The following is a 26,178-nucleotide window of genomic DNA, read 5'->3' on the forward strand; positions in this document are numbered from 1 at the left end:
AATGAAGTTCAGGCTAAAACTATGACAGTGAGATTTACTTTTTTTGCATTCTATTACATAATTGCAGATGTTATTGTCAATTCTGCTCCTTAGGTCTCATCTGCCTTCAACACAAAAATTACAGCTTTTATTAAGGACATAATATGACCCTGATGTTTTGACCTTAGCCACCAGCTGCAGTTTGCAGAGAAGGGCTCTGCCACACAGCACTTGCTAGCTGGGTTTGCTTACCTGGGTGCAGATAGTAGGGAGACACAGTGCCAGCTTGACCATATCAGGAAGAATGGACTGGAACAGATGCTGAGCCTCTGCATCTTCAAGAACCTGTTAAAAAAATAAGGAGCAAAAAAAGCTTTTTACCTCAGAAATAAGGATTGAATTAGAAGTTTGTGAAAACAAGACCTATGCAAAAGAAACAAGAAAAAAAAAGAAAAAAACTGGCCCTCTTAGCTTCATGCCAAATCTGTAACACTTTCACAGCAGTCCCTCACTGAATTCACCTTGCAATAACGCACTGAGATACAGAAACAAGTCTCAAAAGTTGCAGTTGAGAAAACATGTCACCAAATGCCCTTTAAAGAAAGCTTGAGTAAGTTATCATTTTATTCTTTACAAGGCAATGAACGAAATTTTCATCTGAAAAAATCACTACCTAACCACAGAAGTACTGGAATGATTTACTCAAATTTCATATTCAGGTCATATTCCAAGACAAGTACCTGTGACATCCTCCTATAAAGGACAGATAAAATGCACTCCTGGCTCAGTCAGTGGGCCTCTGCAGCAGCAACAGGAAATCCTCTGCAAGAGGATGCAATCCTGGGCATTTTCTGCCATCCATCCCCACCATGTTCCCTCAAGAATTCCAGCCACTCTTACATAAAGGTGCAGCCTGCAGGCCCCACAGGCTGAAGTTGCAATCTTTTCAGGTTGCAATCTTTTCAGTCTCTTCCTAGAGGACACCTGACACTACAACTATTTCAGCTGCCTCACCTGCTCTCCTAACATACTTTCTGAGAAGGGGAGACCAGAATTGACAACACTGAAAACAAATGGGTGCACCCATGTTTCACAAGGCCTCTCAAAGCTTTTACACCCAAGAATAAGTCACATCAAAGCTTTCTTGCCCTGCTCTCAGTTCCCCCCTGACATTGTCTGGCCCACTGTGTTTGGCTGCCAAAGCCTATCAAGTCAACATATTCAGAGCAATCCAGGAACCCACCCACATGCCTACTGATGTATCACACACCTGTTTTTCAAAGATGCAAGAATTTCTTTAAGGTAGGCAATGGTCTTCTAAGAAAAGCTAGGGTAAGAGGTTATAAAAAGAAATGCAACATGAAGTGGCACAGTTGCAATATGTGAAGCAGCACAAAAGCCTCAAAACTCTCAGTCTGCTGAATGAATAGGCTGAACAGAGATGTAGAGAAAAGCACATTGCTATGATGTGGAAGTTTTTCCCCTCATCTGTGGGTACAGGCATCAGATGTCAGTGGCTGTTAGATTTGCATGCTGCCTTCAAGGCAGAAAGCAGAGAGAAGAGAACACACACCTTGCACTACAGTGGGGAACAGAAGACAAAGGTCACAGCTCAGTTTTCTGTCTCCATCCTTCCCCTGCAGGGAATCTGTATTTGAGACCAATACTTTCTACCAGTTTCTAGACTAAAATCCTCAAAATTCTGAAATGGTGGCTTTAAAACTACACAATATTATTTTTCAAGTAACACTTAAAAAATTGATTTGCTACCAGTTTTGCACAAAACCAGTTGCAGACAGAATGGATGAAACAGCATGAAGGTATTATCAACTTGAGTCTCTACAACACTTCAGACTAATTGTGAAATCACAGGAACAGATCTTTTTAGTCATATTTTCAGGGCTTTGCAATTCACATTTCTATGGAAAGTTTCACATAGGCTTCAGAATATAAAAAAGACACTGGCAATTCTCTTGAGAAGGAAAACAGGGTGCCTCAGACTCAAGACACACTGATCCTCATAAACACTGAAAATATTGTTTGAAGGTAACTGTAGCAACTTCTGCTCTTCCAAGACCATTAAAATAACCATAGAAATATCTTGGCTCTGTTGTCTCCTGCTCCAAGTAATACTATAAAGGGATAAGAGTACTTAGGAAGTTGAAAATCAAACCACAAACAAATGCTCAAAGCACAAACAACTTCTGTTCAGAAAAAGGGGGAAATACAACAACATCAAGACCTACAAAGTTACTTTGTATGCATTATGCTGCTTGTGGAGGCATAAAAATGAGGGTTTAATATCAAGTTTTAAAATGAAAGAAGAACTTACAAAGACCAACAAGCCCAGGAAACATGAAAATAACTTGATATGAGGAAGAATCCAAGTAACAAACAAAGTACTTCTGAAAGTAAGATGGGAAATGAGCAAGATGCATCTCTCTCTCCTGTTGCTGGCTGCATATGCACCTACATATTTACACAGCCTAAGTCAAACCCTGAAAACTGTGACCTAACCTTTAACATTATCTGCTCCAGCAGGAAAATTTGCTCTGTTCTTAGGCACAATGTTTTTAAGTGCCCTAAAGTAACCAAATGAGCATTTAAAATCCGGAATTTCAAATCTCAACCCATAAAATGAATAGGTAAGTTACAGCTATTCAAAAACTGACATTTAACCTCAGATGTCTACCAGGCTGTCAAATTCTGATCTTCTCTTCCCTTCGGGTAACACTTCCTCTCTTTTAAAGCTGACATATAAATAGTGGCTGCTGTGCTTTGCTGACTGCCACAGACTACACAGTATGACTTATCTGGTGACACATTATGGCACCAGACTTTGTCAGAGCTGTCAAGACTTCAACCTTTTCTTTATGCTTCTTTGAAAACAACATAATAATAGCGTGAGACAATTTCTTCCCAAAACAGAGGCAGGCCAGCAATTGCACAGCTCGGCTCTGATGCAGAATACTTAACTATAAAAGTCACTTCTACTCTGAAATCCTACTTTTCTTTCTTCTTACCTTCCTAATGATGTACCAGAGTATGCTTTCTTTTCTATAGTATTTCTATGCATAAGTTTTACTAGATCTCCACTAATGAAAAATGTCAACATTTAGAGGTGTTACTGCCCAAAAGTGTTCTCCTCGACTTCTGATTATTCTTACATGTGAATGAAGCAAATTTTTAAAAGAGTTTTGGGTGCCATGAGGACCCCACAACTTCACAATATATGATCATTGTGAGTTCACAGACCTTGTCAATAAATTCCTAGTTCAGCATTGTTCTCTATCAAATGGCCACATCCATGTAACTAAAGTTTACCCTGTCTGCCCAGACACTCTTCCTGTACAGGTAACATTCCCTTGAGGTTTCTGTGAAAAAGAACACCTGCAAACCCCTGGCTGCCTGGCCCTCACAGCCTCTTTTGACCACTCACCCAGCAAACCATCACTCATGCAGCTTTGTAGACTCACCACTGTCACTGCATATTCTCAGCTATGCTGAGTGCAACAGAGCTTGGTGTTACCTATGACAGTCTTTTCAGGCTTTGAAAGCAGCAAAAAAGGAACACTCAGTCATGGAAAGTAAAAGAATTCCAGGACATGGAGTGCTGACAACACAGCTACATCTGGCAGACATCCCACGATGCACATGCCAGCCTGAAGAACCTAGCATCAGCACAGAGAACACCTGGTCAAGAACTGAGGGGACATTTATTCACAAGGCAACTCTCTTCAGGAAGCAGGGACTTCTACTGATGTAAAATCCAGCATATTTAGAGTGACACTGCACATTCTACATATTTGATGCTGCTGAAAGAGGAATGTGTTCATTCTATCCATTTAAACACATGGACACACCCTCACACACCACATTTCATCAGTTCCAATGTTCATCTGACAATTTCCTGACATCCTTCATCTTGCTGATTCTACAGAAAAATAATCTGGAGGTGGGGTTAGTCTGTCCATGCAGTAGTAAGTTGAAGCAGCCTACCAAAAAGTCATGCATTATTAGATGTGTGCAGAGTGGGTGTTAAGTGAGAAAGCATCAGTCATGACCCTGGTCAAAGGGCTACAAAGGCAGAGCTTGGTAGCAACTCTTCTCACTGAAAGAACAGGAATGTTCTGGTCAGAATGAAGTTGCTAAAACAAGCACCTCACTTGGAAGTAAATCTGCTAGTACAGGAATGTCTGTATAAATTCATTATTGTGCTTTTAATTATGTACAAGTTTTTCAAGGCTACAACTCTGCAAATACTAAGAGAAAAGACTGAATTTCCATCTTTAAAGGAACTAACATTTGTTTTCTAACTTAAGGAATTCTAAAGTGTGAAATGGTTGTCAACAAGATTTCATAAAGGAAAATACATTTAAGTACCATAGCAACTTTGGTTTTAAACAATTGATCAGTTTCTCCTTTCCTTATTATGCACTACTGTCCTTCACAGCTTCCTTCAGTATTTGAAACAAAAACATAAATACACTGTTGACTTTATCAGTGCTCCAGCCATGCAAAATACATAGGAATTAAATACATGCAGGGGTTATACCCTGAGGGAAAAGTACATGGAGTCAGAGTTGCAAAGCATGACTTGCTTTTTACCAAAGAAATAATTTGGCAACTCCATCACTATTTTCACTGGAGTGACTGATTAAATGAACAGGACTTAGGGCTTCAATTCCTAAGATGCAAATGGCTCAGTGAGCCATAGCAGAGGTATGAGCTCTTGGCCAAACCTGCATTGCAATTTAGCAAAATGAACATTTATCCTGCAGCAAAGAGGCCTGACTAAACATGGCTGTAAGTAATGGCCTCTTGTCACTATAAACCAGTCCTCCAAAATGCAGGGACGAATATGCCTGACAGCCTAATAAGAAGGATCTGAGGTAGCATGGGGAGATAGTGATGGTAGAGAGTTTAAATCTAAATCTGACAGCTCATCAAAGCAAACAAACCACACGTAGGGTACACAAATTTGGACAGCTCCATCTATCACACGGGAAGGCACAGCCATCATGCCAACAGGCAGGCAGCATGCTAAGACAGCAATGGCTTAATGCTTTCAATTTGTAGGGCTTTATGTGCCCATATTAACTTCTGTGGCAGGACAAGGACCAACTGAATCATGTTCTTAAGGATGAAGAGGAAAACCAGAGTGCTTCCTTCAGACTATCTCTTATTTTCTAATTGGAAAGGATTTTGACCTTCTGACTTTTTCCTTCCCAGCTGCCATAATGCCTCATGCTGTCAGTGATTTGAACCATCTACAGTTACTACACTGAACTTTACAGTAACAAGTTTCCAAATTATTTTAATGTAAGATATCATATAAAGGTGAAAATATAAGACATTATATAGAGGTGATAATGCTGAACTAAATAATTGGGCAAGCCAAATAACTTGTATGTACTCTATTTACAGTAGGTTCATTCTCCTAATTTCAGGAATAGGTTTTTTCTTTTTCCTTCTTCACTATCTTCAATTTATCTCAGATAAAATATCTATTTATATTTCTATAAGGTATTTTGAGGCACGTGAAATACTTCAAAGCTGAAAACACTGTCCTTGGAGGTATTTTAAAAATGTGTGGATGTGGTGCTTAGGGACATGGTTCTGTGGTGGACTTGGCAGTGCTATGTTAATTTTTAACTATATGAACTATAGGGTCTTTATCAACATAAATGGTTCCATGATTTTGAGGCATTTAAACACCTGAGTGTGCTCAAACAATCACAACATGTGCCCGCTCCTTTATTGCACTTTGTTTTCATTCTCTCTTCCTTCCAGAGCAGCTTGTACTTATTTCCCTGTTCTCCTGACCCATCCAGAAATCCCCTGCTTCTTGCATACTCTTTAACACTTAAACATGGGAAGTCTAAATCCATGACTAGAACTCTACAGTGCCAATAAACAAGAAGCTGGTTATGACATTGAAGTCCTTTACTTGAAAGTAACCAACCTCAGACTGGCAATCTGTACTCCCCTTCTTCCTCTAATCCTTGTCATAGGTGCCTTTAAACATCACAAAATCCTAAGAGCAGACTTGCTCAATCTGACATTGGAACAGATGGGGAAAAACAACTGAACAAACAAACACACAAACAACAAAAAGGCCCATGTCAGTTCTTATTGAGTGACTTTAAAAACTAATCTATTTAAATTAAACCCCCAAAACAAGCATCACTATGTAGCACTCTCTACAAAGCCTTTCTTTCTGCACAGGGAGGAGATCAATTCTACTTAAAGACACTGTGCCACAACTATCAGTGCACTCACACCCAGACAGAGACACCAGGCTGCAGCCCAGTAACTCGCATGCCTCTGCAAAACAGACTCATCATAATGTCAAATACTGTACATATTAACAAGACTGAAACATAGAAGAAATGTGAGGTGGAGGGTGTGGTGTGTGTGCATTCTAGTTCCCATTTTATCACGTCAATGGATTTCCAAAACTGCAGGAAAGAATACTCTCATCTGCCTCTTCCAGTTCCCTTACAAAACTAATTCAGTAGAAAACACACTCAGCTGTCAAATCCATCCCATTTATTGAGCGCTTGTCTGATTAGAAACAAAAGGAAGGACAAAGGAATCTTTGGAGGAAAGAAGAAAGAAACCGTAACACTGGATTATGCAGAGAAGAATCTTATTTGAGAACAAGAATGCTCCTGACATTTATCAAAACCACAAACTGACACTTCAAAAGGAAAAAAGAAGACAGCTTACAAGGCAGAGGTTAATTTGGTTATGTTTAATTTTCTTCCCTCCAAAGGCTCATTCATGTCTTCTGCCAATCCAACTCTGGAATAACCTCTCAGGTGTATCATCCTTAACAACTGCTGCTTTGTTCTCAAAGCTTTTAAACATTCTAAATAAAATCTGAGAGAAGAATGTGTGTTTATTTTTCAATCTCTTCTTAATGGTTTTAGAAGCCCAGTTGATACTTCCAAGGAACTGGAAATCTACCCTCAGTCATTTTCACTACCCTTCAGGCCACCAATAGCTTCTACCTCTATGCTGCTGCAGAGTGATTCTGTCATGGCTAGAAGCATCACAGCCATTTCCAAAGCAGTGGCAGAGTCCTGGGATGAAAAGTCAAATACCACTTTCTAAGTACTTTCAAGTTACTCTAGGGAAGTAGAGCAGTTGAGAGGACAATGACCTTGCCTCTCTAGAAGAGTTGTAACATGAGGGGAAGATAAAGTTCCTTCCACCTGCCTGATACAAGTTCCCAGTGAAAGTGATCTGTTCCCAGGCTAATTCAAAACTTTTATCTCTCTGAATAGAATAATAGAGGAAAAATATTTACTACTGCTATGATTTATAAAACATTTTTTAAAAACAGTGTAGAAGTGTTTGAAAGCCTTCAGATACTAAATACGTTCTGCAACCACTTTTGAAACTTTGGCACAAAAAGATTCATGAGGCAACACAGCTGTTACCCTTATGGAAACTGCATTTTCTTTAATATGCTAAAACAACAAACCAAAACAAAAAGTCAAGCACAGGAAGAAGGGGGAAAAAAAAGGATCAAGTAAAAACAAAACTATACCACTGCAGATTTTAACCAATCTATAGACTATTTTTTGCTTGACTGTCAGTATTACACAGACTCAAAATGACCAATATTTAAAGAAAAATATCTAGTAATTACAATTTTATTGGCCAAATAAAACCCTCAGACCATCTTGAGGGTACACACTTGGCCACCTTTGTAAACCTGCTCTTTAAAGAATGCATGGTAGCAGTAACAAACTCTCCAAGGAAGCCATATAAGCAAATTCAGTTTTTCAGACGGAAAGGAAGGAGGGAAAAACCCAGGAATATAATTACAATCTACTTCCTTTATACTTCATAGTCATCCTAAAAAATGACAATGCCTCTTTACCACTTCCCTACCTACATGTACACCTTTTCAGCAAGCATTTCTCTTGAAAGCTTTGACCACCAGGCTTTGTTTTGTGGGGCTTTTATATTCTAATGGCTCAATACATTATAAATAATTTTTTTTTAATCCAAAAGCACTAAGCAGCTAAGGAAAGCCCCCCCCACAACAAAAAGAAACTTCTCTTAGTCATTTAGTCATTTGGGATACATAGATGAGCACAGATAAATGATGATTTACACATAATCCAGTCAAGAAATCTATTCATCAGTCCTCTGACCCCAAAACAAAAAACAAAGCAAATATCAGATGGCAGCCTTTAAACCCAGAATTTTCAGGGTTTTTTATGGTTTTCTTTTGTTTTTCAAAGAGGAATGTTCTCAAGACAGTGAAAAACTCCAAAAGAGACACTCAGAATGTGTCTACATAGATCTTTATTAAAGCACTGAGTATCCACAAGAACCTGGGACACAGCGCAATTATATCTCTGCACCTGCTATGTGCAGCTATCCCTTCCCTGATAATTCCAACTCAGCAGTCATTGCAACAGTGCTTACAAAACACCATTTAAAAATACTCAACTGTTCTTCCAAGACAGTACAGAAAACCAAGAATAAGCCTGTAATTCCCTGCTCTTTCTCCTCTACAATGCTTAGTTTCTAATGTCTTGAATGTGTACAAGATGCATATTCCCCCCACCACAGAAAAGCTCACCTTTTGTTCAATATGGGAATAAATTCCTTTCTGCTGCTGTGAAAAGAAAACTCTTCATGGCACACTCAAAAGACCTTTTCAGTTTAGATTTTAAAAAGGTAATCTGATGTAATGAAAATTGCTTGAAAACATCTGGACTAAAGTAAAATCCAACAAGGAGCAATGGATAGGCTATTTTCAGCCTTGGGACATTCTGTTTCTTGCTTAAAAGCCTACATTTGTAGTGCTGACATCTCTATACAATGCTTACTTCTGTTAGTACTGTCCAGACAATTACAAAAATGATTTATCAAAAACCCAGTCACCAGAACAATTTGGTACTTCAAAATTCCTTCTATTCCAGTTTCACTGATTACAGCAATCACTTTTTCAAGCAGATCATTCAAACAACAAAACAAACAGGAAAGACTGTCATGGTTCATAAGACCCACGAGGAGACAGGAGTGGGGTGAAACCCTACTAGAACATAAAGATTTCCCAAGATATGCACATACTTAACTGTAGCAGTCTTCTGTGTTTGGTCTTTTTCAAATGAATGAAAATCTAGAGCTCAACCATAATCCAATTATACTACATTGCATTTGCATCATCTTCACATGTTGGATTTATAGCCATATTTTTAGATCAAAGTTTGAAAAAAACAGTAAAAAAATGGAGCCATAATTTCCAAAATTACCCAGGTAATTTGAAAATTTTCTCAAGGTTATTTTGGGGTTATTAAAGATAAGACTATACACCTACAAGAGACTGTGTGGTTCTGTGGCTGTCTGCAATTCGAGTATTTCATTGACAATCGAGTTCTTAATTTTATTCAGTTATCTCAAAATGCAACCAATTCTTTGAGAGGAAGCAGACACACTGCCAGTATTTGCATGTCTGATTTTTTTGCTCAGTTCTCTATCATTTAGTATGCTCTATTGTAACTCAGTTACTTGTATCTGACATTTTCTGAAAGCAGCAAATTCAGTCCAAACATGCTAGTATGCTAGGTAGTAGCATACATTTAAATGAGAAACTACACTTTGGCCAAAACCTGCACTAAGCACTTTCTGTAGATATCCCAGGTTTTACAGGTTTGTACCACAATCAGTAACACACATGTGCTAGGTGTTCCAGTGAAATACATTAGTGTACTTCTATTTACTTTAATTATTCTTAAGTGCAAAGCACTGACTAAAAAGACTCATTGGAACAAGCTCCATCACTCCTCACTTTCAGAATATTCTCTTATATTCTGGAATCTGCACACAACACCTGCAGTAGAAAAAGTGGTATTTTAGAAAGTGTGTGTGCACACACCCATATAAATACTGCTAGGCTGAGATTAAAATGGCAAGAATTTGTGAAAACAAAAACCAATTTCTAGTACAGGAGTTAACTTCAATTTTGCAAGGAAAGGAAACCAGACTTTTGGAAGATCAAAACATATATAATATGGATGTGTGGTATTTGTGGAAAATAGAAAGAGATGTATTTATAGATCAATTTCTATACATATTTATCTTATTACTTAGTTTATGTGTTTTTAAATTACATTTATGGACAATTTTGAAAAGGCATTAAGTGAAGTTCTAAAAACTTACAAAAAGAGACTTGCATGTAAAAGCAGATGGTAACAAAGTCTCCCATGCCAACTGTTCTGGACTTCTAAAAGGATTCAGCATGCAGTAGCATCCATCATGGAAGTTTTAGTGGAAAGAAGTGAGAAATGGAACTCCTTTTCTGATCTTGTATCAAAACTAATTACAGCTCTAATTCTAAGACAACTATTTTTAAAGGATGTAGAAAAATAGCAATATATTCCTTCAGTTTGACATGCGAGTTTGTTTTCTTGCTACATGGCTTTTTATCAGATTTTACAATAATCTGAGGTTTCTGCCACAAAAAATCCCAACTGCTAACAGTCAGTTTGGAGGCTAAAGCCAGTGACCTCATGCTTGACTGGAAAAGGAGAAAGAGGAGGACAGACAAAGTGGTCTGGTAAATTCTTCCCTCATGCTGAAGGTTCTTCCCTGTAATTAAGTATAAAGAAGGGAAGAGACTGGTCTTTTTAGACATCACTACCATTTTTCTTTTCATCTCATAGAAAAATCTAAAAGTTATACAGCTTCTTTTGTAATATGAAAGGATTTCCTGGATGCTGAATTTGCATGGGAATCAACAGCAAATATGCAATTATTGGCCATTAAATAGACTGATTGGCTTCAACAGCTTTCCCAAAAGACAGAAAGACCACAAGGCATCCATACACAGGCACTGCAGACACAGACACAGTTTTCTCTATACTAGAATCAAATCTAACAGTTGGAAATTGAGTATTACACAGTGGAGAGTATCTTTGTAAAAATACTGATAGCATATCCCCTCTAAGAATTCCTACTTGAGTCAAGTAGGCACCAAGGGTTTAAAGAGAGCCTGGAAAAGCAAATTTTGAAAGGCATAAGTGCCTCAAGTGATTCAAGCATTTAAAATGCCAATGACCTTTAGTATTTTTGCCTCTTAGAGAAGTCTATTGTATAGATGCCATACCTTTCTGTCAGCAACATCTCATATTGCACACTATGCAACAACAGACCCTGCATGACAAGGCCACTTGTCTCAACTCTCAGCTTCAATCCAGCCAAGCCATAAGAATGTAAAATGGACAATAGCTCCATGTACAACAGAATGACAGTAGAATGAAAGCACAGCAGCAAAGGATTCCTAGCAAAGTCTAACAGCAAGAAGCACAGGTAATCAGCAGCACTTCCTCATTTGCAGTAATCAGTATCAGAAATTCCCAGAGCCCTCTGTGGGTGTCAATGAGATCTTTCTAACAGCAATTTCTCCATATTCCTTCAAAACCTGATGTAAGGCATAGCATCCTCTAGCTCCCCTGACAAGGGGTTCCACAGCATTCAGTATCTCAATAAGTACTTTTGTCTGGTGTTGAAACCCTTACCTGCTAAGAACACTCATCTGGTGTCCCTTAACTGCTGTGATAGAAGAACAGACAGTCATTCCATCTTCACCCTCTTACATTTCTTTTGGACAGCACTGTTACACCCATTACTCATGTCCCTCAACTAAGAAGATAAGGTGAAATGATCCTAACGTATTCAGACATTTCTCATATGGAAACTATTACATACCTTTGCATCACTCCTGACTCCTCTCCCTGTATGTACTCCACTTCCTAAACTTTCCACCAAAATGACCAAAGACTCCAGACAAACAAAATATAGTTATGGATCCACTGTATTGAACCATCAAGAGGTATTATGATCCATTTGTCAGACCAGGTACAGCACCTCAGACACAATCACTGCCTATGCCACACAAATTTACCTAAACTCAATCTTTGTCCTATGCCATTTTCAGATTTAAACACTCCTCTGTTCCTGAAAGGGGAGGACAGAGGCAAGCAATAAGAGGAAGAGTTCATTGACAAGAATTACACTTAAGCTCTAAGCAACTTTAAAGCAATATAATGAAACCAAAGCATGTCCAGCAGAGGGAGGCCCAATCTAAAGCAGCACACCATGTGATTCTCTTAAATGACAGAGCCCTACTACCCCCTTTAGATCAAGTTGCTGTTGTCACAGATTAGTCTAAGGCCTAAGTCCTGAGTGACCTAACTAGACTTTTTATTTCATGCACTTGGGAAAAAGCAAAACAACTTGGTTTTGCCTGGAAATGGAATGGCAAATCCAGAAGAAAGAGAAATAAAAACTACCACAGTGCATAGCACCGTTGAGCAAAAGCATGTAATTAATACCCAGCCCATCATCACTCCCAGAAATAAAGCTCATCTATAACACATTGTGGGTTCCAGTACAGCTCCATCCATAGTGCTTTCCTCACATTTTCTTTTCTGCTTGTTGCTTACTCTTTCCTGGCTTCTGGTAAATTCTGGGAAAACAGATGCAAGGATGACTTCCAAGTGACAAGAATTTTGCATGTACAAAGAAAAATATTAGCACTAACAATTTTCATCCACAAAGTAGTAACTTGAAGAAATTCTAAGCATGTATGCCAATATCAACAGACAGATGGCAGAACAAATGAATACAACACTGTGGAAACTCTGTAGAAAACAGCAGAAGAATCAGATCTCTGAAGTAAACAGCCACCAAGATATTTACATACACTGTTCTATGAACAAGTTCTATGTTCTATATACAAGTTTTATGAAATTGTCAAAAGAAACAGAAAGGAATCCAAACATCCCAATTTACCTCACTGTACAAACAGGAATTATATTTACACACATTAACTGACATTCAAGAGAATCCTTTGGAAAGTGTGAGGGCTCCCTCTTCTGGCAACACTTGGACCAAACTGCAGAACTTGCAGGTTGTGTTATTCCAAAAAAAATCTTGGCTCACATACATAATATTTATTCCCTATTAGTTAAGAAAGCTGAAAGTGCTTTCATCTTAAGGGAAAATAAACCTAAGCCAAATAAACTGGTAATTACTATTATTATAAGAAAATTGACTTGAATCTTACAAAGTAGTGTTTAAAAATAATGCATATTTTGATAGTATAACTTGCAAGGAGCTACCTAAAATAGGAACCCCAATGCAAGACTGATATGACAGCATTTAAGAGATTAATAGATAAGATTAACTGTGCCCATAAGCAGAAGATAAAATAACAAAAGGCACTTTATAAGCAAACACAGACCTATTGAAGTAATATCTGAATAATCCTCCACACAGACACCACTAGATTTACAGACACAGCTCCCTTCTAAATCACACTACAAAATCCTTGGTTAAGCAGGCACTGGAAGTCAATAGTGCCCAACGATATAAATACATATCTGACAACCACAGACTCTGTTTTAATTTTTTTCTTTTAATATATATTTGTGACCACATCTCCTTCTGTTGAGCTGCTGCCACCCCCTTTGGGCTGATGACTCAGACCAGCTTTCCTTCTAACCAACCCCCTCAGCCTTGGCTGGGTAAACCTGAAACAGCTCCTCTGTACCCTCCAAATCATAGGATAAACCAGAAAATACACAGGCTAGTGGTAAGCCCTTAATCATTAACTCATAAATACAATGAATTCAAAAGCACTACAGCTCACTATACCCAGTATATTTAGGTCATTTCCACAGAGGATGTCAACTTTCACACAAGAGCTGCTCACTTAGACTGCAAGCATTCTTTGAAAGCAAATGCCTTGTTTATTTACAAAGCTTGGAAAGTTCACACATCCCTTAATAATGGAAAAATTCAAACATTTCTCTGCAAAATCTATCCCCTCCACATGTCCTGTAAACTCAATATATTCAACAAAGCAAGCCAGGGCTTGCTTTTACTCCTGTGGTCTACAAGAGGCAACTCTGTCACAAGCTCTTCAGTGTTTCTTATTTAAAATACTGCTGCACACTCTTTTAACTTGGCTGAAAAGCTGTGTATGAAACAGATCTCCACCTTCATCTGAGAACCACACAAATAAACCATCATTCTCAGGATACAGAAATTTCCTTTTCATCCTCATGAAAGATTGATGCTGATGCCCAGTTTATTTCCCTATTGTTCCCTCTCCTCTGGAGACAGCTGATATTACTTACGCTCTCTGGCTGATGATCTCTGAATCTAATCACCCAGAGTTTCCAAAATCCCAAATGCACACTGTGAACACATCAGGACAAGCTCAGTGGTGCTTGTAGCAATATGATGTGAATCTGTTATGTTCCTGAGTCAAATTTTGAACTGAATAGCACTCATACTTTAAAACATTCTAATTTAGGTATGCATACTCCAGTAACACATGAGTGAACTCAACAGGCCAAGTTCATTTTGCTTAACATATCCTGCTCTGATCACATGGCCTCAGCAGACATCTAGTCACATACATAGCAAACAAAATTCACTTCAAAACAAATTTATTTTCCACTGAGTCTTAATAGGGCTTAGCAAGCCCCTCCCACAAAAACAAGTATGTGTGTTTTAGAAGTACTTCTGATGTATTGAAGAAAAATACAACAATTTCTACTACATCTCATTTAACCTTTCATTTTGCTTTAATTAACATAGTTTCTAAGTGTCAATCAGGATGTACATTAATACTAGTCCAACTTGCATTTGAGACCTACTATTCATTTCCCTTTTCCATCCTCCCCAGAAAAGTACTAATACCTAATACTTGAAACTATAAAACCCACCCCAGTCTTTCAAAGGCTCTACAGTTTAAATTCACCACCTCACCAAACAGCAAAATTTTTCTGCTATACCAGCAAAGTACAGTCCATACAAACACCACTGCAATAAGACATTAAGTTTTACAAAAAAAGAATTAAAAAACTAACACTTTTTAAAACAAAAAAAACATTACATTGGAAATATTAATATGATTTCTTAATAAATCTGGTCATCATAAAACAGAAAAAGGGCATTTCTCACCTTACTTTCAGGAAGCTTAGATATTACTGAAGAACCCAAATTACATGTATAAAATTTAAAATTAAATCAGTTTATAATGTATAATTGTTGTTTCAGCTGAAATTACCACCTAAATAGCTGCTCATTTAGATATCTGACAACTGGAAATATTTACTCTTGAAGATGGAAATAAAGCCAAAAGCATTGAGACATATAGGCAAAATAGTCACTTTCATATAACTTTTCTTCCTACTTTAAATCAACTTGTTTTACCTTCTCACAGAAGTCAGTAAGAGCTGTGAAGTCCCATTTCTTGGAATAAGCAACATTGTACCTCAATATGGCCTCCTAAGGAAGAAGCACAACAAAACAGAGCTAATTATTAATGGAAGAAAAACCATTTTAGGAAATTCCCTTGTTGAAGGAGCAGCACCATCTGGTGGCTAAAACCTGCCACAGAGCCTGCCAAAATCCAGAACACTTAATTTGCTCTATTAATATAGAGAAAATCCTTGATACTGAACTCTCTGGTTTGCTTTAGCAATGAATAAGCTTCAGTCTATGGGTTTTTTTTCTCCTAATACAAAATAAAACAAGGCATATCTCCCAACAAACAACATAAATGCTCCCCATCCCATGCTTGCTCTTGTTAAAGTACTAATAAAAGTTATTTAAGGTATAAAAGCAATATAGCAGAAGTTGTACCAAGTTTGGGAACTTAAAAAATCAGAACCACGGCAAATTAAATAGACCCTTTACAACAACGCCACCCTTAAAAATTCACAAGAAAAAAAAAATAAAATAAAATAACATCAAGGGAAGTCTCAGCTGCTGGGGAAGGTCTATTTGTTCATTTAAAGTTTATCTATAGCATCCTCCTCCTTCCCTGCCTTTCAGGTATAACCTAAAGTACATTATTCTTCACCAAAAAAACATAATCGAACTCTTAAGCTGCTCCAAATCAATATTCATGTTACTGTAAGACTTTGTGCCAACATAACTGCAAAAGTTATCAAGAGCATTAGTCCCCAACATCTACAGATTTTTGTCAGCAGCTTGAATTGTGATTTCAGTGGAGTGAACTGATGTGAAGAGTTATTTACTATTTCCAACTCTCACCTGTGCATCCCCAACCATCTGGCTACACAAAACCCTCATGCTATGTTTACCACAGGCTTGCTGGACAAACATAGTTTTGTGTAGACCTTAAAATGCTCATTCATTTAAACAATCTGAATAAATTGACTGGTAACACTTAGTACTCATTAAGAACCTTCCTTCTTAAGAAATCCCTGGAACAGCAGAGACTTTTTCATAATTTATTTTTTTAAGTCATTAAACAAATAGAACCAAGCCAGAATCACTGGTAGTACACAAACAACCTGAATGTATTTATATGCATATAGACTTGATTTCAAACTGACAAGCCTACCTTCAAATCATGTGAGCAGGTAAATTTGTTAAGTAAGGCAGTTTGGATTAGTTCCCATCGACTTCCAGCAGTTCTATCTCCATTCTTTAAAGTAAAAGCCCAAAACAAAGTCAAATTAAATTATTCAAACATAAAGACACATTTACTGTCATTTGTAAAATTGGTAAGTGAAAAGACTAAGTGTAATTGATAGAGACTATAAGAATTCTTTGTTTCTGAGTTGAGTATCAATAATCATTATAGAGTTTTTACTACAGGACACACTTGCTGATTATATTCACCCTAGTCTGAAGTATTTCAGTGGGTATGTTTAAGTCTCAAGCAGTGACAAGAAATACCAGACCAACAAAGCACGCAGGGCTAATCTGTGCAATTGTTTTAGCAGAACAGTCAGATACACCTCACTATCAGCAATACCTGCCAGAGTATTAGAATCAAACTGTGCTTAAAAATTCATTCACAGCTGAAATTGCAAATTGCTTCACACACACATAATAGATAACATATAAATATGTAAGTAAATAAATATATTATTTATAAGGAGTTCAAGTTTAAATCCATATAAGTATAGAAATATATATATCATCAAATCATTGGCTAAGTAAAATAATTACCAGGAAATAAAAAGTCTTCTGCTCTGTCTGAAGCATCATGACCCAAAATCCAGTTTTTCAGACTTGATTTTCTAATTCCATAGTCAGTCTGACAATTGAGCAAATGCAGTAAACTGAAAACTCATCTATGTGGAAACAAACTTATTTGATCACACAACTGTAAATACTTAATCTTACCTCATCCTCTACAGGGTATAAATTTTGTTCTGAGCAGGGCATTTTAACATGCTTGTTGTCCCACAAATCTTTGTAGTGAGTTGGAAAAGGTTTAGGTACCTCTCCTTCCCTCAGAAGATCTACCTGTAACACAGAAGGACAGGGGAAAAAAAAATCAGACTCTACTTTCAAGTTTTTAAGTGGAAGAAATAAAAAGTAAGAAAAAACACAGTTTAGAAAGCTCTCATTTACAGCCATCCTTTTTGGAAAGGGGAAAGCTACAAACTGACCACATGATAGCTACTCAGAAAAAAGTCCACTTGTTAATCTTACATTATGCTTGTTGAAAAGGAAACCACCTTAACACACTCAAATAAAGCAATATATTCAATTGCTTACTGTATCTCCAATCACCAGCTAAAGATTTCCTCATTCATCAATTTAAGTATATACATATTTTCATCCAAGTATTTTCAAAATGTAGTTACAAATGTAGCCATAGTTATATATCATATTAGTGGGGTGCCCCGTGGCAGGGAGGAATGACTCCATGTTCTCAGAAAGGCTAATTTACTATTTTATGATACTATATTATATTAAAGAATGCTATACTAAACTATACTAAAGAATACAGAAAGGATACTTACAGAAGGCTAAAAAGATAATAATGAAAACTCCTGACTCTCTCCAGAGTCCTGAGACAGCTTGGCCCTGATTGGCCAAAGAGTGAAAACAACCCACACCAGAAACTAATGAAACCATCACCTGTGGGTAAACAATCTCCAAACACATTCCACATGAGCACAACAGAAGAGAAGCAAATGAGATATTTGTTTACATTTTTCTCTGAGGCTTCTCTGCTTCCCAGGAGAAAAATCCTGGCCAAAGGGATTTTTCAGAGAATGTGACAGTTATATGCAGAAATAGTATTTTTAACTTAACACTGAAAGGGATGAGGAATCATTATAGCTAGAGCAATGTCTCAAGTTTACTCCAGAGAACATCAGAAAAAAAAAAAAGAACACCATGTTCTTAAAGATTTAATTTGCTATTTAGCCCTCTAACAGAACTAAGTCTCTCAGAATAACTATTTAAATTCAATGTGCCTTTCTTTTGGTCAGGATTTATCCATCACCTCATAGTTTTCTGGTCACATTTTGTTTCAACAATAATTGGATTGCAAATTACTCCAAAGGATTAAAGGAAAACTTATCAGATTTGATTTAAAATGCAGTGGTAAAATAGCAAGAAACCCTGCTTCATTCCTTGTCTTTTCCATATCTTGATTATCTTGAGCCATTTGTATGTCTTGAACCCAAACCAGAATTACATTTAAATGAAAAAATAGCATGAAAATGTTGGAAGTACCAATTTTACTTGCAGACATAGCTAAATTCTCAAACTTTACAACTCAGTCAAGGAAGCACTCACAACCTCCTGCAAAACAGAAATACTTGCCCCTAACAAGACAGAGGCAGCAAAACCCTGCTTTTCATTTGGATCTCAATATCCTAATTCTATGCACCAGAAGAGCCAATTTTCAGGAAATCAGTTGCCCCAGCCCACTTGCAAGGAGTGGCAAGACAGGTGGCATTTCACATGACTGAACACTAGAGGCAGGAGCCTGGCTGGAGCAATGCATGCATTGCTGAACACTGGAGGAGCCTGGCTGGAGCAATGCAAGGCATACATGACTGAACACTAGAGGAGCCTGGCTGGAGCAATGCATGCATGACTGAACACTAGAGGAGCCTGGCTGGAGCAATGCATGCATGACTGAACACTAGAGGAGCCTGGCTGGAGCAATGCATGCATTGCTGAACACTAGAGGAGCCTGGCTGGAGCAATGCATGCATTGCTGAACACTAGAGGAGTCTGGCCGGAGCAATGCAAGGCATGCATGACTGAACACTAGAGGAGCCTGGCTGGAACAATGCATGCATTGCTGAACACTAGAGGAGTCTGGCTGGAGCAATGCATGCATTGCTGAACACTAGAGGAGCCTGGCTGGAGCAATGCATGCATTGCTGAACACTAGAGGAGCCTGGCTGGAGCAATGCATGCATTGCTGAACACTAGAGGAGTCTGGCTGGAGCAATGCATGCATTGCTGAACACTGGAGGAGCCTGGCTGGAACAATGCATGCATTGCTGAACACTGGAGGAGCCTGGCTGGAACAATGCATGCATTGCTGAACACTGGAGGAGCCTGGCTGGAACAATGCATGCATTGCTGAACACTAGAGGCAGGAGCCTGGCTGGAGCAATGCACGCATTGCTGAACACTGGAGGAGCCTGGCTGGAGCAATGCAAGGCATGCATGACTGAACACTAGAGGCAGGATTGTGGCTGGAGCAATGCAATGCATGCATGACTGAACACTGGAGGCAGGATTGTGGCTGGAGCAATGCAAGGCATGCATGACTGAACACTAGAGGCAGGATTGTGGCTGGAGCAGTGCAAGGCATGCATGACTGAACACTAGAGGCAGGATTGTGGCTGGAGCAATGCAAGGCATGCATTGCTGAACACTAGAGGCAGGATTGTGGCTGGAGCAATGCAAGGCATGCATGACTGAACACTAGAGGCAGGAGTGTGGCTGGAGCAGTGCAAGGCATGCATGACTGAACACTAGAGGCAGGATTGTGGCTGGAGCAATGCAAGGCATGCATGCCTGTACCCTGATTGTCACGGTGTGGTTGGCCGAGGGTCGCAGGTGGGGCAGCCGGGCCCCACACGCCGGCATCCTCCTCATCTCCTCAATCGGGGTTCCAAACCATTTCTTGTTGCTCGGCAGAGGAGGTGGTGTGTATTTAGCAACTTTCCTTCCTGGCCTCTGGGGTTTGAATTCACACTTTTCTTTCCTGCTGTTAAAAAAATTGATAGAAAAAATTGATAGAAAAATACACGAACTTCCACCCCAGGGTTACAATGATGGCAGTCAGTTTATTTGCCAGCCTTTGTTGCAGTCTCAGGCCAAAGCTTTATTTGGGAAGAACTCCCACCACCACCAACCTTCCCCTCCCCAAGACACACAAGTTCATTTCTACCAAAACACTCTTCTCTACAGGCTAACAAAACCCTTCACAGAACTGCAGTGGGTTAGCAAAGCAGGGTATTCCTCTGCAGAGCCATGTTCCTTCCCAACAGGATCTGTTATCCATGGACCATGCCCCAGTAAAGTTGTGCAAAATGACTTTCTAGCCTTACTTGATGGACTTGAGGCAAGTCAAAGAATTGCATGTTATAACAAAATACAGAGTCCTTTTGTTTCTGTTCACTCCTTGGACACTTATTCACTTTCTCAGCTCCCACTGAAATCTAAGGTCTTTGGAGCAGAGATTATCCTTTTGTCCTTCCACAACACCTGGCATGCAGAGTCCTGTGTCATACTCAGGGCTCCTGTTTCCATCGCTGCAGTATGATCACCAGTCCTTCTCTCTCCCAAATTATAAATAGAGCCAAACAAAAACCAAAAAAACCCACCCAAACCCAAAAACATCAACAAAAAACCCCAAACATCTCTACACATGAATTTTCCCATGTCTATTTCAATTAAAGCATCAATAGCACTGACAGTTCAACGAAACAGATACACTGTTTTTGACAGATCAAATAAGAATTCTAAGAATTGCACTGGACAAGAATATCCTTCAAAATTCCCACAAACAGCCCCATTAAAAATAAGTTATTTCAATCTTACATCAGTTGTCTTCGTATCTTAAAATATATTTTGCAAAACTCTTTATACAATACAGCCTCTGAAACTCTATCACCAAGGAGGAAATTTCCAAGCATGAAAAAAACAAATGAAGAGGCATAGAGAACACTACCTTTTCTCCTCAACTTTAGGTATCCTCATGAAGTGAGAAGTGATTTTGGAGTCTCTCTTCACACCCTGTTTTGCACCTTTGCATTCTGATGATGGAGCAGAGGAGGTCCCAGGTGCCTTTGTATGCTGAGTGTCCTCTTTAACAGAATTATCTACTTCCTCAAAGCTTTCACAGCCCTTGGCAGAAAAACGTGATTTCCTTGACTCCAATTCAGCATCCCCATATTGAGTTCTAAAAGATTTGTTTATGGGTTTTGACATATTAATCTCCTCTCGTTCATCCAGAAAGGGACTTGTTTCTTCATCAGCCTCTGACCCATGGCAGCTATTTTTAGAATTGTCCACATCCATCGGTGACTCTGGTTCACTTTCTTTCTCAAAAGCAGGTGAGTCCCCTGAACTGCTCTGACATTTGCTCAGTTTCCCAGGACCTCCAAGATCAGATATACAGCCATCACAACCAGCATCTGAAAGTGGACTTTCTGGAACTACATCCCCTTCCTCTTGCTCACCCGTTGAACAGACAGAATTGCAACTCTTCAGCTTCTGTGGGTTGCATGAAGCCACCTGTCCATCTGTCTCCACGTCCTTTGAAGGTTTTGGATTTCCTGCTTTTGAGGCCCGGCCTGCTGATACCTTCCTCTGAGTCCAAGTGGCACTGCTTTCACAGCCTCTCTGCTTGCCACTTTTGTGCATCTGATCAATGTTGGCATTTTTAAAGAGCTCTGCAGACTGCAGCCCCTTCACAGGATCTGTATCTAAGACTGCATCTTTTTCCTCAGCCTCCCAGCTACACATGCTGCCTGTCTGAGGCAAATTTACTTGCTTTGCACCAACTTCCACAGATATTTTTGCATTATTTTGCTGACAAGTATTCTCTAGCTTTTGCACATCATGCTCACAAAAGTTCTCTTTTTTAACGGAAGTCATCTTAGGATTTGCTTCAGTATTGTTATTAATTTTGCTGTGCAAGCTGTGGAAAAGAAGTAAGAGAATTCAATGTCTTATTTACAAATGAAATTTCTGAGCATATTTTTTAAAGGAACAATAATAAACAAACAGAAAGCACAGATTTTTATTCATTCTACTCTGTAAGTGAACACTACCAGGAGCACCAGGTTTTACTGCACTGAGGACTGTAGCTCACTAGGAACCCATTTCCATTTAAAGTCTCCAAAGGATGATCAATCAGCTGCTTACCTCAGGAATCTATTCCAGTCATTCATTTCCTTATCTTCAAATCTGAACATTATGAAGCTATTATTTAGCTATTTTCTCCAGATGAAAAAAAAAAAAACAAACCTAGAAGTTGTGATAAAGTCCTCCACAACTTTTATTTTTATCCATCAAATACAACGAGCAAGGAAATCAATGGTGTTGTGGCCATTCCCTCAAAGCTACAAATTCATCAAAGAAGAGGCCACAGCAGTCCAAAGTCTCCTATTACTTCCTCACTTTTATAAACAGCCCATGACTTTAAAAAAACTCTATACAAAAGCTCAGGTGTAAAATATATTTCAAACTGATAATAAAAATTAAAGGATACTTTAAATCAGGTGGTTTTCAAGAAAAAAATAACCTGATGTGTCTTCCTGTAAGGCAGGGCAGGATAGAAACATTTCCTAATGACAACACAGGTAAATGAATCGAGTTTTGTATGACCAGATGTCAGAAAGTCATTTCATATTGACATATTTTATGTGTCAGTGTATTGATAAAGAAAATTACTTAGAGGACACATGAATATTAAAAAAACCCTGACTAGTCTTGGTGAATACACCACTCTGAACAGTATCTCCTCCTGAATGTATTGCTACAGTTCTGTATACTCCCAATGCAAACTGAGCACACTGAACTCTGGCCACTGCCCAGCTTCCCATTTTCACTAAGAAAAGATACAATTACCACAGCATCCTAAACTCAGCCACTGGACATTTTGATAGACTATAGATTCCTGAAGGCATTAACTTTCTCCATGAATGGTAACAGAACCCCTTCTAAAAGACCACTCAGGATAAGGAGAGATGATAGCTTGGAACTGCATCCACAGGATGACTATTTGAAAACAAAAGGATTTTAGAGGGCTTTATGTCATGATAATTTAACTTCCCATGTATGCATTTATTCCTGCAAATTTTGATGAACAAAAACAAGAGTTCATACTGCTGCCATCTCAATTACTCTTTAAAGGTATTGACAATATCTACTGCCAACTTGAGAAATTAAATCTAACACAAGAAACTTAAATTAAAAAGAAACTTAAATTAAAATTGTGATGTTGACTGCAATAGAAAGGCACATGAAATGTTTACACAACAAATTTGCTTCTTAAAGTTGCCTAGGCTCTAATCTGTAAGCAGGGATGAAGAAGGGCATAGAAGAGCAATACTCTGAAGGGAATTTTAAAAAACTAAAATAATTCATTTCCTCCTTAAGAATCTTCTTAACATCCTTGATTTAGTGGAACCTGTATGCCTGCAATTAGTCCTGCATACTTCTGTGTTAATAACTATCACAAGTCCTCCCAACTATTTTTAGCACTGGTATGGACTTGGGTCTCTATTTATTAGCAAACACCAAAGAAAAATACATCAGCACATTTACAACTGTAACTACAGAAAAAAAAAATCTGATATTCCTCTGCAGCAGACAGCTAAGCTCTTTGGAGTACAACTTTATGGCAGCTGTGCAATCACTGCTCCTGACAGCTCTCAATAGTTGAAAATATCAAACTTTACCTGGTATCATTCAGCAGCAAAAACTTGTAACATCTTCCATAAAAAAAGCTCCAATGCACATTTGAGCACCTATAAATTCTACCTGTAATCAAACCAAACTACACATGTTTAAACTACACTTGCAGTCCAATGAGACAAACCAAACCAGATTTTTGTCTGTAAATTAACAACAGTGAGTTGGTTGCAAGACTATCAGTGCAAATCTGCAACTGTGTCCTAGTGCCCTTTGTCAAACAAAAATGAAAGCAGCACTTGATCAAAGATATAGTCTGCTATTACAACCAAATTGATCAAGTGTTTGGCTGCTACTGGAAGCAACACTCCCACTTTGCCTTTCCTGCTCCAGGTTCCCATCTTTTGCTTTGCAGGAGCAGATGTATTTATTCACCTAAACAGTGACATGCTTCAGGAATCTATGTCAGCAATAAGGCTGGGCTTGGCTGTTTAGAGAGGATGGGAGGGGGACTAGTTAGCTGTTTGTAGTGAAAGTACCTGCTTGTTACTCAAGAGGATGTGCCAAGGTAAGGAAAGCAGCAGAAATGGGGCTGCCTCCATTTAGCCAGCTGTACTGGCAAGCTGCACTTGCAGCTCCCACCAGGCCCCTCAAAGAACACACCTTTTGAACAAGTTTATGTTGTGCTTTTTACCTTTTGGACTCCGTTGTCTTGGGTCCTTTATTCTCCAACCAACTGGTAATTGTCTGCTGTTTACAAACTGAAAACCACAGTTCACTGTTATTACATGAAACATGATAAAACTGCAACATCATTGCATATGAAAAAGATAACTTGTACTGGGTGAAGATAAAAACACCTCTAATTAAGCCCTCATTAGCATCTCTACTACAGGGAGCATCCAGACATTAACAGTATTAAAACTACATGTGATGCAATATTTTATTTGCATCAGTCAGCAGCTGTAGCTTTTGTAATAATCTTCATAAATTTCAGGCGTGGTATGAGGTGGGATTTCTTTCCTCCAATCTTTTTTTTTAAATACAGTTAAAAGTTTAAAAACACACAGTGAATGTGCAGAATTCAAAGAAAAAACCAAAGGAACTTGAACTTTCTAGCTCCCATCATTACCTTTAGTCACCACCACAGTGAGCCCCAAAAGCTTCTGCTGAATTTTGGAACGAAGAGGCAACCTGACATAACTTAAAATCCAAAAAGAATAAACAACAAAGCACCTTTGAGGACCCATCCAAGAACTTTATTTGTATGTAGCATAATGTGAACCATGAGGCTCAATATAAGCATAGCACACCCTATAAGTGACAAGCACTCAGAAAAGGACTTTTCCTTTCTCCTCCGTCCATACAGTTTGAAGAGGTTTTCAATACTTACTTTCCCAAGCAGCAACAAAATGAAGGACACAATTTCTTCATATTTACTACCAACAACCCATTTCCAGTCTTATCTGTGTGTTGCTGCAGCTCACACAAGCTTTCCATGGAACAGCAACACATGAATTAATTATGCAGAGACTTTGGGGCAGAATGGGGAGAAAAAATTCAAAGCAATTCTTTCAAAACTGGAAAACAGGCTTTATTAGTATAAGGGGTATTTAGTTTTGTTGTTGTTATTTAAAGATATTCTGCGAATTTGGCAACTAGCTTCAATTCCCTCTCTTTTCACTTGCCAAGAGAAAGCATCTCCCTGGCACTGCTGACTGTGCAAGGTGTTTGCTGCCTGCTTTCAGCTGGGCAAGGAACAGCTGGAGTGCCTCACTGTAACAACAGTTTTGCAGAACTTCAAAGCCACTAAATCATGCCTGGCTCTTCTGATTCGGAGGATGGGAAGTCTCAGCAGCCTTCTGCAAATGGAGGTTGTGTAACTTGTAACAAAGATGGCTGAGGCCTGAGGTTACTTATGAGACATTGTTTCATAAACACTTTCCCCAACATTCAAGGCCTTGAACACTCTTACACAGCTGCTTATCAAACACCCTCATCAGAGGATACCACAAGTTTTAAAAGAGAAGTAATCTCCAGAAAATACTAAAATAATTTTTAGTTATTCTGTAATGGCACAAACAACAGTGCAAATATTTTTATTTCCAAAGAGTCACTAAACTTAAATCTAGTAGTTTTTCTGATTAGCAAATTTCACCCTCTCATAACATTTGAAGTGTTAATCCAAATTGCCTACAGGTAAGCAGCCAGAAAAAAACACCAAACACAGAAACCTGAAGAGACATGTTAAAACATGGGACAAATAAACCTCTTCAAAGGCAGCTGACTACCTCTTGAGGTGTAAACTTGTGCTGAGGAAGAAATACTTATTCATTACCACAATTAATGGAAATGATGGCAGTAGCAGCAGAACAGAACAAAATGGCTTTAGTTTGAACTTCAACATCTGAGCAGCCACATAAGCCCTTCAACCAACATCACTTTCATCCTTCCAGCATGGATTTTTGCTACAGATAAGGTGGTGGGAAGAAG

At 38.6% G+C, this 26,178-nt stretch overlaps 1 protein-coding gene across 2 annotated transcripts in view; it reads right to left on the minus strand.

Annotated features, from left to right (window-relative positions):
- The window catches only part of PARG (poly(ADP-ribose) glycohydrolase), a 63,023-nt gene that overhangs the window by 35,333 nt on the left and 1,512 nt on the right, over positions 1-26,178 (minus strand). The window contains exons 2-8 of one of the 2 annotated variants that reach the window (XM_054636913.2): positions 24,380-24,446; positions 20,996-21,967; positions 19,843-20,026; positions 17,185-17,307; positions 16,394-16,477; positions 15,235-15,309; positions 232-324 (exon numbers count right to left, since the gene is read on the minus strand). In XM_054636913.2, coding sequence (XP_054492888.2) covers positions 232-324; positions 15,235-15,309; positions 16,394-16,477; positions 17,185-17,307; positions 19,843-20,026; positions 20,996-21,967; positions 24,380-24,446 — 1,598 coding nt within the window. Of the gene's footprint in view, positions 1-231; positions 325-15,234; positions 15,310-16,393; positions 16,478-17,184; positions 17,308-19,842; positions 20,030-20,995; positions 21,968-24,379; positions 24,447-26,178 lie in introns of both variants that reach the window. The other variant, XM_054636915.2, reaches the window with a different exon arrangement.

The sequence above is a fragment of the Agelaius phoeniceus genome, chromosome 9 (assembly GCF_051311805.1).
Source record: "Agelaius phoeniceus isolate bAgePho1 chromosome 9, bAgePho1.hap1, whole genome shotgun sequence".
NCBI lineage: Eukaryota > Metazoa > Chordata > Aves > Passeriformes > Icteridae > Agelaius > Agelaius phoeniceus.